The following is a 12,677-nucleotide window of genomic DNA, read 5'->3' on the forward strand; positions in this document are numbered from 1 at the left end:
ATTTCGAGAAAGAACATTATGACAACACATTAGAAGGATGTCATTTCTTTTATGGTGAATCAATAACTTCATTCATTTTTCTTGCATGCAGGCTGTATGATTACATTTAAAATCTTATGCTTGCTTTGCAACTCATTTCAAGCCAGTATACACAGTGAGAGTCTTGATGGCACACCTTGTGCTAAAGTAAAACATTTTCATCCAATAAGTGACCACAAGATTACTTATGGCTTATTATGAGTAAAAAAAAGGTTGCCATGTTTAGGCTCTGTCTTCAAAATATGAATGGGAGGAGTGACCATCTGTTTTTAGCCAGACCTTTGACTTAATGACATAAGGTTTGGTCCACATGGCAGCTTATTCTGGCCATATATATATTCCCCTGTTGAAGTACTGTTGAATGTCTTATCAGCACTTGTATCAACCTAGTACCTTGTTCACAAACATTTTTCGAACTTTCAATTTTATGCTCAAGTTAAAAATAGGAAATTTGAAAAATGGCCATGGGACACTATTCGTTTTGATAATTTGATCTCACAGAAATTCATACATATTTTAGGAGTTGGCAATTTTGTATAATTTCATGTGATTTTGTTCATATGAATTCATACGATTTCATAACGTGCAAATGCCCGGATATGTAATGCTGAAGTAACCGCGAGTTCCACGTGAGAGGTGCCAAGGACATTATTAATATATTATGCCCCAAACAACTTATCTAAACCTAACCGATTAGTAGTGTGTAAACATGACTGGAAGCTGTTGTGTGTGACAGAAGCAAGTAATTGTTGCTTATTATATTAAAACGATGTCCAGCAATGTCACTGGCTGTAATGAAATTAATGCGAATTAATGTGCAGTCATACAATATCATACGAATTAGCAAAATTTAGAAAAGTTGTACCATTTCTTATGATTTCGCTGTGCGAGTGTGTTGATTCAGCCAAGGATTGGACCAAGGAGGAGCTGGCGGGTTGGACCAGGGTGGTGCCAATGGGTCAGACCAGGATAGCGCTGGCGAGATGGACCAGGGAGGAGCCAGCAGGTCAGACCAGTGAGATTCCAGCAGGATGGACCATGGTATATCCACTTGGCAGGGTTTGGCAGCTGGACAAGGCTTGACTGCTGGACTTGGCTTAGCTACTTGACTTTCGAGATTACTTGACTTAACCAGGAGTTTTGACTAGATGTAGTGACTTTGCTAAGCATGTCAGCTTGACTGGGTGTGCCGTTACGACCAGGCGTGATGGCTTGGGTTGGTATGATGGCTTGACTAGGTGTGGCAGTTTTGTTTCATGTAGCTTCTTGACTAAGTATAATGGCTTGGCAAGGTGTGACTGCTTGATTAGGCATAGCTGCTAGGCTTGGCTTGACTTGACAGCTTAACTTGGTGTGACAGCTTGACTTGAGGTGATAACTTGACTTGACGGCTTGACTAGGCTGGGTGGCTTGACTTAGCTTGATGGCTTGACTTGGCTTAGAGTCTTGGCTAGATGTGTCAGTTTGACTAGGTGTGATCGACCTAGGAGATAGCTTAAGGGAATGAGTGAGATCAGGTGTCTCTAGGACGGGAGCGAGGACAGGCGGCTCCAGGACGGGAGCCAGGACAGTAGCCATAAGCAAAAGGCAGTGACAGGGGAATGACCTCCGTGGCCGTGAGTGATGGCAGTTGCAGGGGAATGGCCTCCGTGGCCATGGGCACTGGCATCATCAAGGGAACGGTATCCATGACCGTGGGCGCTGGCAGCGGCAGGAGAATGGCCTCCATTGGAATGGAGTCAATAGCAGGCCTCTCCAGAGACACCGGCAGAGAGCGATTTTGGGATTTGATGTTTCACCCCTGCAGCAGATGTTCCATCTCTTCCAACCAGCAGAGGTGGTACACCATATCCCAAAAGGACAAATTAAAAATCAACCTCAGTTGCTCTGGATGAATGGGCTTGTCTAGACATGTCAAAAATTTTAGCTTGAGGACGGTCTCATCAACAGCCTGCCTGGAGGCCACTCCGACCAACTCTTCAGCAAAAATTTTGACGGGGCTAGCCAGGAGGTTTGGCAGACAGGCAAGGGCCTGAGAGACCGATTCCTCAAGGGCTGGAGCTGGGTTGAACAAAATGCCCATCAAGCCTCAGCTGGGTCCACAGTTGACCATATCGTTTTGTCACGTTTTTTTGAGGAAGGACCCAAGATGCAGGATGGCAATAGAGGGATTAAATTGAATACAATCAAAGAAAATACAAACAAAAACTCTCTCGAGGGAGAAAATAATAACAACAAGACAAAAATAGAACTGAAAACAAACCAACAGGAGAAACTGGAATAAACATGAACAACTCGACTGGACAGGAGACAAAACACATCAATATTGCAGCGAAGACAAGACATAGGAGAGAATATAGAGGAAAGGAAGATACAGGTGCTGCCAATAATCACGAGCAGCGTGAATCAGTGCAGCCATGGCAACACTGACTGCACTGCTGAGCAGCACCTCTGAGAAACATAACGAGAGAGGGAAACACAGCACATGGGGTAGCCTGACAGATGGGCGGAGGATTCTGTCACAATCCTGCCAAAACAAGACCAAAGAGGCAGGATCATGACAATTATACTGGAACGTAGAACTGTAGGCTACTACGCGACAGTATTGTTTGCCTTATTATAGGACAAATCTGAAGGCTTTGTGTAAATGCTGATTTTAAATTAATTGGTTGAGCTTTTGAGAGACGAGCATTCATGAACAAGTCGCTCACACCCAAGCACCCTGTTAGTGCTTGCTTGCTCTTACAAAATTAAGCCTATTTCTTTGCAGTATAGGTCTATGCATCTATAGTCTTTTGGATTGATGGTTATTTTCATTATTTCTGTAATATTAACTGGGACAAGTTCATCTGAACAATTTAACAGCAGTGAACTGTAATTTTGTCTCACTGACTTGAGATAGAACAAACGATGTTGCAGGTTGACCAATCAGAAAAAGGGGGCATTTCAGGGCCACATGCATATTTATGATTTTTCTCCTCTTTTATTTTCTTTTTAGATAGAATCAAATTATCAAAACGAACAGTGTCCCATGGCCACTTTTGCAATTTCCTATTTTTAAAGCATGTTGTTATTTGTTTTTTCATATTGGTTTTGTTAATGATTAATGAAATAAGTTGTTTTTCTTTTTACAATTTTGAATTACTAATTGAATATTAAAAGAACAAATGAAACTAAGGATTTTTAAATATTTGTATTTGTATTATTTAATTTTGTTAAAGATTACTCTAACTCCATACTCTATTCAACATCTTTGTTATGTACCATAATGTGTAAATCTTGAAAGTATTTTTTTATTTTTTATTTTAGTTTAAACACATAAAAAGCCTCAAGAGCACTTACTCCCGAAAATTAAGTTAATCCAACCAGATCAGATTTGAGCTCGCCAGATCGAGAAAGTACTTTGAATTTTGAGTCCAATGTATGCCAATATGAGGCTGAGATGAGGCCCTCTGTCATACATAGTCCTCACATTTAGTCCTGAATGTCAGTGCCACTTCTGTCAGTTCCGTTATTGGTTTTGCCCAGCATGACCAGTAAATCCAATGAGCTGGGTAGGGGACCACAGGGAGTGACAAAATACAGTATATAACAAGCACAGAAACTCTTACACCTCGAAGGCGAGCTGTGCTCGTAACTTAATGTGACTTAAGTGTGCAAATGAGATCACTTTTCCAGTCATAAGAATAACCCATCTATGAGCTCAGGGCTGGACTGAAGCATTACATCTCTTCAAAATGACCATGAGCCATTTTTAAAACAGATGTTTCTGTATCTCATTGCTGAATGTCCTTGGAACTTAAAATATTTTGCTCTGTGGTGGTGTGATGGTTTGAGAGAAATTTAGGATGATACTTTAAAAACTGGCCTTGACTTATCTTTTATTTTTGCTCCTTAAAGGAATATTCCAGGTTCAATACAAGTTAAACTGAATTGACAGCATTTATGGCAAGATGTTTGTAACAGAGTTCAAGGATGAATGTAAGGAGGAAATGGGAAAACATGGGCTTCAACTCAAAAGGTAGGGTTTAAATAACAACTAACTCAAACTGTTTCTCAGCTTCCACACATAAACACACTGAATGGCTGTTTGAAGTGTGACTCTCTCTCTCTCTCTCTCAGTCTCTGGCATGGTTCCTCCTTATATCGCTCTCCCCATGCAATTCTTCTCACCACAATTGTACTGATCGGTTATCTGACTATACTTCAAAGAGTTCTCATCAACAAATCCTCCACGTGCAGCTTTGCAGATCCTTGACATTCTAGCTGTAAGTTTGTCCAGATACGCAGGTGACATTTCACCCCACGCTTCCTGTAGCACTTGCCATAGATGTGGCTGTCTTGTTGGGCACTTCTCACACACCTTACATTCTAGCTGATCCCACAAAAGGTCAATGGGGTTAAGATCTATAACACTCTTTTCCAATTATCTGTTGTCCAGTGCCTGTGATTCTTTGCCCACTCTAACCTTTCCTTTTTGTATGTTTGTTTCAAAAGTGGCTTTTTCTTTGCAGTTCTTCCCATAAGGCTTGCGCTCCTGAGTCTTCTCTTTACTGTTATACATGAAACTGGTGTTTAGTGGGTAGAATTCAATGAAGCTGTCAGCTGAGGACATGTAAAGCATCTATTTCTCAAACTAGAGACTCTGATGTACTATCCTCTTGTATAGTTGTACATCTGGGTCTTCCACATCTCTTTCTGTCCTTGTTAGATCCAGATGTCCTTTGTCTTTGAAGAGTGTAGTGTACACCTTTTATGAAATTTTCAGTTTTTGGCAATTTCAAGCATTGTATAGCCTTCATTCCTCAAACCAATGATTGACTGATGAGTTTCTAGAGAAAGCTGTTCCTTTTTTTTAACATTTTGACCTAATATGGACATTCCAGTCTATTGCATACTGTGGCAACTCAAAAACAAAAACAAAGACAACGCTAAGCTTCATTTAACAAACCAAATAGCTTTCAACTGTGTTTGATAAAATGGCAAGTGATTTTCTAGTACCAAAGTAGCAATATAGCATGATTACTCAAGGATAATGTGTTGGAGTGATGGCTGCTGGAAATGGGGCCTGTCTAGATTTGAGCAACAATGTCATTTTTCAAATAGTGATGGTGCGGTCTTTTTACATCAGTAATGTCCTGACTATATTTTGTGATCAGTTAAATGGCACTTTGGTGAGTTAAAATACTAATTTCCTTCAGAAAGAGCAAAATATGTACATTATTCCAAATAGATAGATAGATAGATAGATAGATAGATAGATAGATAGATAGATAGATAGATAGATAGATAGATAGATAGATAGATAGATAGATAGATAGATAGATAGATAGATAGAGTATGGCAAGTAGAGTATGGCAAGTAACTAATCACGGAATGTTTGTAATATTGCTAAAGCTAAGGCTAATACTCTGCTCTCATTCACAGTTCAGACTTTCTGGTACACAGCAACTGGTACATAATGTATTGTAACTGTTTATGAATTCTAATTGAATGGCTGCAGAGTCTATATAAATAATTTCCCAAATGTCCATTCGCATTGAGCCGATCTGGTATTTCTGGGAACTTAACTGGATTTTAATTTGGTGTGTTGAAGAAGGGAGGCAGAAGAAGGGTAGTTTCATGTACTCAAAGCAGATGAGAAATGTGGATTTGATGAGGTGCAGGCATTATTCATTCTCTGGTGGATTTCCCAACATCTCTCTCTCTCTCTCTCTCTCTCTCTCCTGATCCTGTCATTGAGAAACACTCAAGAGTAAAGGTTATATGCTTATGACTGTATGATTTATTGCCCTTTTCATTGTTCAGAGTGGTGTGGATCTGCAGGTCTAATGAGGGTGGAATTCCACAATCTAATTAGTGTTTGAGTGCATGTAATGACTAAAAAAGACTGTTTTGAATATTTTCCCTTACACAACATTTATTCATAATGCTCAGGTTAAAATGCTCACGAGAGAGAAAAAGTATTTCTATCTATCTGTCTGTCTGTACGTCCGTCTATCTATCTACTGTATCTATATATCTGTCTGTCTGTCGAATTTTGAAAAATTGTGAAAAGAGCTAGCAACAGACTTTTCTGTGATAGGTTACAAACTCAGTATCTAGATACAAAATGAGTAGACCTACATGGACTGCAATTATTGACACATAAGTTAAAGGAATATTCTGTGTTCTGCACAAGTTAAACTAAATTGACAGCATTTGTGGCATAATGTTTACTGTATTACCACAGTAAAATTATTCTGACTTGTCCCTGCTTTCCTTTAAAAAAAAAAAAAAAAGGTTACAGTGAGGCAGTTACACTGGAGGTGAATGAGGGTTTTTGAAGGGTTAAATAGAAGAAATGTGAAGCTTATAAATGTATTAAATTACTTATATTAATTCTTCTGTAAATTCTTGTGTGTACAGTTGAGTATTGTAAGGTTACGGATTAGCCCCATTCAATTTCATTGTCAGTGCCTCACTAGAACCCAGATTTAGTTTCTCTATCAAAACATTTATTAAAAATGCTCAGGCTCTTTAAAGAGAGAGAAACTGTCTGTCTGTCTGTCTGTCTGTCTGTCTGTCTATCTATCTATCTATCTATCTATCTATCTATCTATCTATCTATCTATCTATCTATCCTTTTCAACCAAGTTACACATTGTGGTAACATAAGGACTTCAGCACTTTGGACAGTTCTACATTAATATAGTAATAATGGTGCAGTAAGAACATAATATCATAATAATTAGTTTGTACATCAATCTTAATTTTCAGTTTGTACATATAGATTTTCTGCCTAGCTGCTCAAAGCATTTGCGCATGTGTGCGTCACTGTGTTTTAGGTACGTGGGTCCGTCAGGGGATTTGTGGATGGAGAGGGAATGCCGGGCCTCCTCACAATTCTTAGGACGAAATTTGACTGGGTGTTTAGCCTGTAGATGGCAGGAGCGTCCTTCTACAGTGCAATCACCCAGTCTTATATCTCACGTTCACTGCCGAAGTTCTTGCAGAAAATCAAGAAGTAACAAGTAGGCTAATAACAATATGCTATTACTTCATTGATAGAGTAAATCACGAGTGATGTTCTCACCCAGGATTCTCAGAAAAGGGGGTCAAAGTATACCCACTAGAACCCAATCAAGGCATAAATACTCTACAGAGCTGATCGACTTTAGCATACTGGACAAAATTAAACATGGAATGTTTTTATGAAATATGTGGTGAAAGGGTTTTCTTTTATAGGCAATTACGTCAACGTCCAAGCAGTAAAAGCAACCCTCATTAGGCTTCATTGTTTAGCGTATACGTTTACAGTGAAAAAGGTTGTGATCTTGATCTTATATTTAACAGAGTTTAATGAGAAAAATGGCTTATAATAAGTCACGCAAATTAAAACATTTGCACCATTATGCAATGCCTTCAAATTACTGTATTTTTTATTTATTATTCTTTAATTTACTCATACATGCATCTCGGCATTTACAATTAAGTATATAAGCAGTTATGAACATGATCACAGTGAAAACACACAGTTAAGACACATTGAATAGGCATTGGAGTCGGTGCGCGAGATCAGAGTTTGGCCCCTTTTGGTGAGATGGTTGAGTCCTCCTCAAGGTTGCTGTGGTATCCCAGCATCACCGTTCACTTCGAGCCACACCGCGATCCGCTCCGCTTCTGGCTGAGGGAAAGAACAACTACCTTCATGTGAACATGAACGTAGATGATACTGAGGGGCAAAGCGTAAGATCAACGGGAATCCTGAGCGTTTTCAAGAGAGGATGTATTAAATGTGGTCCGGTGGACTCCCGAGCCAAGAAAATGAGGATTAAAACTGGAGTTACATTTTGGAATCTGATATTTTTTATGATGGTCACGTGCGTGCGAGGTAAGTAATGAGACTCGATGAGTTATGTTTTATTTATTTATTTTTATATTAAAAAATATTAATAATAATACGTTGATTTACAAGTGTATATGGATGGGAATGATGTTTGAATGTATGCACGGAGAGCCAACCGTGCTGCAGAATGCTTGAGAAGAGAAGCGCATTTACTCAATGCAGGCATTGAGCGAGGACTCAATAAATATTCTTGCAGTATGCTCACCCAGATACGTGAGTTGCTTATTGTGATTAAATTATGAATTTTAAAGTAATGTAAGCTGCAATATTGTGGCGTAGAGATATATTGCCTAAATCAAATAACACATTTAACAACATTTAGGGCGTTTAAAACAAAAGTGCTCTCGAATAATCACTATTAGGAATTTGCTAATTAAATATGAACGCTCACAAATGAACGCTTATTATGAGTGTTTATTGTCGGGCAACGATTGATCTCAGTGATGGGTTGGGATTGGATCACGATTCCTTTTTGAGATGTGAGGTGCATGGAAGCCAACAAAATGCTTCGTTATCATGGTGAACATGCATTAGTCTATAAGAACTGTCAAGAACAGGGTGGACAATGACAACGTGTGACACGTAAGATCTTGACCGTACACCTGTCAGTGCAGCCTACCAACAGAGCATCTGGTGATGGAATTGCGTTTGTGGACGCCTACTGATTTCCCTTGATTTGGCAGATTTAACTGTTGCACGCCGCCTTCATGTAACATGTGAAGCATGTGTACCAGCCGAACATGATATGCTGTTGTGACAATGGTTGAAGTAACCACAGTCATGTATCTTGGTCATTGCCACCTTTCTAGCATTTTAATTTGCATCAGAGCTGATTCATTTCCATCTAAGCTAAACGGTTTGTAAGAATAGGCTAATCATGTAAAACAAGCACAAACATGATTTCCTCCTACCATGATACCCACCAACTAAAATAAAAATACATACATTGTCACACCTAATTTAATATAGAAACAGATAAGCTAAACAGTTTTGTTATTTGTCATTTTTGTCTTGTTTTGGTGATTCGGTATGCTTTATCATATCACGTAGCCTATGTCATCGCAGAAGAAGAAGAAGAATAAGGAAAAAAAAAGAATATTGAAAAAGGGGTTCATTTGTTCCCTGGTTTGAGCAGTTGTCTACCCGGTGTCCAAAGTGCGCGAGCTGCAGTATTGTTGGCTGATAACCCGTCGCGTGGTGGCAGTGTGACGAGATCCCGAGGATAATTAATGCAAGCTAGACCTCACATCACTGTGTGTGTGTGTGTGTGTGTGTGTGTGTGTGTGTGTGTGTGTGTGTGTGTGTGTGTGTGTGTGTGTGTGTGTGTGTGAGCGTGTATTTATCACTTTGTGGGGACCAAATGTCCCCATAAGGATAGTAAAACCCGAAATTTTTGACCTTGTGGGGACATTTTGTCGGTCCCCATGAGGAAAACAGCTTATAAATCATACTAAATTATGTTTTTTGAAAATGTAAAAATGCAGAAAGTTTTCTGTGAGGGTTAGGTTTAGGGGTAGGGTTAGGTTTAGGGGATAGAATATAAAGTTTGTACAGTATAAAAACCATTATGTCTATGGAAAGTCCCCATAAAACATGGAAACACAACGTGTGTGTGTGTGTGTGTGTGTGTGTGTGTGTGTGTGTGTGTGTGTGTGTGTGTGTGTGTGTGTTTATACTACATTGTGGGGACCAAATGTACCCACAAGGATAGTAAAACCTGAGATTGCCTAGCTTGTGGGGCCCAGCCAGCGGTCCCCATGGGGAAATGGCCAATTAAACATATTAAACGATTATTTTTTATTAATTTTTTTTAAATGTAAAAATGCAAAAAGGTTTTTGTGAGGGTAAGGGAATATAAATTATTGTTAGGTCTGTATAAAATCCATAAAATGCATTGAAGTCTATGGAGAGTCCCCACAATGATATAAAAACAAGTTAGTGTGTGTGTGTGTTTGTGTGTCGCTCTCTCCACACACAACACACACACACACACACACACACACTGATCTCTGGGTTAAGTGTTCCTTAAATGAGTCATTCTGTGAAAAATTGTTATGTAATTAAATACATAAAATTCAGAGTGGCACGGCTGGCGTCATATTTCATTTTCAACGGGAACGTAAATGAGGCAGTGAGTGATAAACCTAGTCTCTTCATTTGGGTTATAATACTGTTGTTTTCAGTTTATTAAAAAAATAAAAGTCCAGAAAACATTAATTGGGAATGCTATATGGTGCATGCTATCAAAGAGATTGGAAACAGTGCTGTGAGGGATAGACATTTCTGACAAAAGTAAATATGGCACAACACAGAAGAAGGTCTATGAACACATATTAGGAGATCTTAGTTCAAAGATAAAAGATAGTGGATAAGAGGTTCATGGTTAATGAAAAACAGGCCTGAGGACTAAGCTTAATTATGAACAATAATTCAAACTGGAGCTGAATTAAAACACAATGTTCTGGGTGCAGGTTGTTCCACTAGGACCCAGGTGGTAGAATTTTAAATAAAAATGCTTCATATTGTTCTTTTATTTCTTGCAGTACTCAGCAAATACATATTTTCTGATATATGGAATACCTTAGCGGTCTACATTACTCCACACGGCGATCTACTGTATGGAATGCAAATGAGTCATCTATGATATTTATGGCTTTATAAGAAACTCAGTCATTTCTTAATAAAATTTGTCTGTAGTTCTCAAGCAAGGGAATTATCCAGATTCTTCGTGGTTGACTTCACACTGTAGTTGAGTAGTCTGACACTGCTCTGTTCTCAGCCACAGATTAAAGAACTGTTTTATCAACTGCCTCTTTAATCTCACTTGCATTGAATCAGTCATTGTAACTGACCACAGATCAGTAGCTAAAAGCCAAATGTGCCTACTCAATGGTGAACATACGGACCAACTGAGGATGAGCCCTGAGAGAACAGATTAATAATCATAGAAGTATCATACTTGGGATCAGTGCCCTACCCTACAAGTGTAAAATCCAGCATGAAACTGTTTGATGCTGTGTAAAACAGCCTCTTCTCCACCTTGCTTGAAAGAGGCTTTTAATCTCCATGAGCAAAGCATTGCTGTTGACAAGCCAGGTGCATAACAGGGTCATTAGAGTCCTCAGATGTCTACAGTCAAATAGATTTTAGTAATAGCTCTTCTACAGATATGTTTATGGTTGCTCAATGTGAGTATGCTGTGCTTACAGAAACATAGACTATGAGTGCTCTCGCATGAGATTCTAGTAACTGCTCACAGGTGTTTGGCTTGTTGTGTAACATTTCTATACCATTTCCTATCAATTGACAAATGGCATGTTGCCCACATTTTGAATTGTGTCTTGTTGGAAATTGAGCAGCTGTGCTGCAATGTATCCAATAACACTGTGTATGCAGTGTCTGCTTATTGGTGGATGTGAAATAGACAAAAAGGGTTATAAATACCTCTTGGTTAGGGAATACATGCAACCGAATGGAGGGAGTTGAGTCATTCTGATGGGCAACCCTCTCACGCTCTCACCATGAACCTAGCGCTACTTGGATATGCATCACCTATGCACCTTTCCTAAGCAGAATCTATCTAAGTTGGAGTGGTCCTCACAGTAACAAGGCTCTTTGCATGAATGCTCAGTAGATCACTTCCTGGATATCAACAAAATTTTTAGCTGGATGCATGTTCTTCTTGTTTCCTTAAAGGAATAGTCACACTAAAGATGAAGACCCTGGTCTCATAGAATAAATGTTACTCCATATACATTTTTACAAACTGACTTGTACGTGCTACTTTCTACATTTTGCTGCAGTTTCCTGGTGAAATGAACACTAGAGGCACTACAACAACTGTGTGGTTAAATCATTGTCACACAGATCACAAGTACAATTGCTTATTTCAATTTTATAAAAACATATTTTTCAAAAATAAATATTTTTCTTTTAAAGAGGCCCTATTATGCTTTTTGGAAATTTACATTTACAATATTTAGTGAGTAACATAGCACTTAGTGCATTTAAAAGGTCTACAAAGTTACAAAGCAAAAAGTCCATGCAAAAGGGAGTTATTCTCTCCCAAAGGCAATGCCGCTCAAGAACTACAAGAAACAGGCTGTTTGTAGTCCAGACATTTCTTCCGTAAAGTATCTACGTCACTATGTAACATATTTGCATAATGCCCACCTAAAGGCTACTTTGGTCTACCCTCGAGGCCAGGATGAGATAGGTTAGTGTTGTCACCATGTCGAGAAGACCCGGTTTTCTTTATTGCGAAAGCAAAGCCTCTTTGTTTAAACTTCCAAATGCAGACAATTTGACGAATCAGTGGTTAAAATTAAATTTTTACCACTATTCCTCAGCAGTGCAACCACAACCAATGCCGGATTTTGAAGTCAGTTACTCCTGAAAGATGGTGCAGTTCCCACTTTGTTGGGACAATCGGGCACTTCAGAATCACAACCTGTAAGTATGCTTGATTATTTGTGCATTATTTGTTCAAATGCTGAGTTTTGTATTGTAGCTACGGTGTAGACCCAGTGCACTGCTGTAGGCCTCTGCTAACCTGCTTGCTAATGTTACTGTATTGAAATAGTTTTGCTAATCATCTGTGGGCCCACTTTTACCTACAGTTGTGTAGAATTATGCAGATTGTTTGTCGTTCTTACCATCATGAATAGTGATCAAGTGTGGAGATGGATTTATTTAAAAAAAATTTCATCTGCAATCCACGGTAGTGCTCGGCTAACTTGTTAAGAAATGT

At 38.9% G+C, this 12,677-nt stretch overlaps 1 protein-coding gene across 1 annotated transcript in view; it reads left to right on the top strand.

Moving 5' to 3' along the window:
* The first annotated feature begins 7,721 nt into the window (after positions 1-7,721).
* The window catches only part of LOC127650893 (CUB and sushi domain-containing protein 3-like), a 686,283-nt gene continuing 681,327 nt past the window's right edge, over positions 7,722-12,677 (top strand). Inside the window, exon 1 of the mRNA XM_052136534.1 lies at positions 7,722-7,912. Coding sequence (XP_051992494.1) covers positions 7,738-7,912 — 175 coding nt within the window. The 5' untranslated portion in view covers positions 7,722-7,737. The remainder of the gene's footprint in view (positions 7,913-12,677) is intronic.

The sequence above is a fragment of the Xyrauchen texanus genome, chromosome 10, assembly GCF_025860055.1.
Source record: "Xyrauchen texanus isolate HMW12.3.18 chromosome 10, RBS_HiC_50CHRs, whole genome shotgun sequence".
In the NCBI taxonomy this organism is placed as follows: domain Eukaryota; kingdom Metazoa; phylum Chordata; class Actinopteri; order Cypriniformes; family Catostomidae; genus Xyrauchen; species Xyrauchen texanus.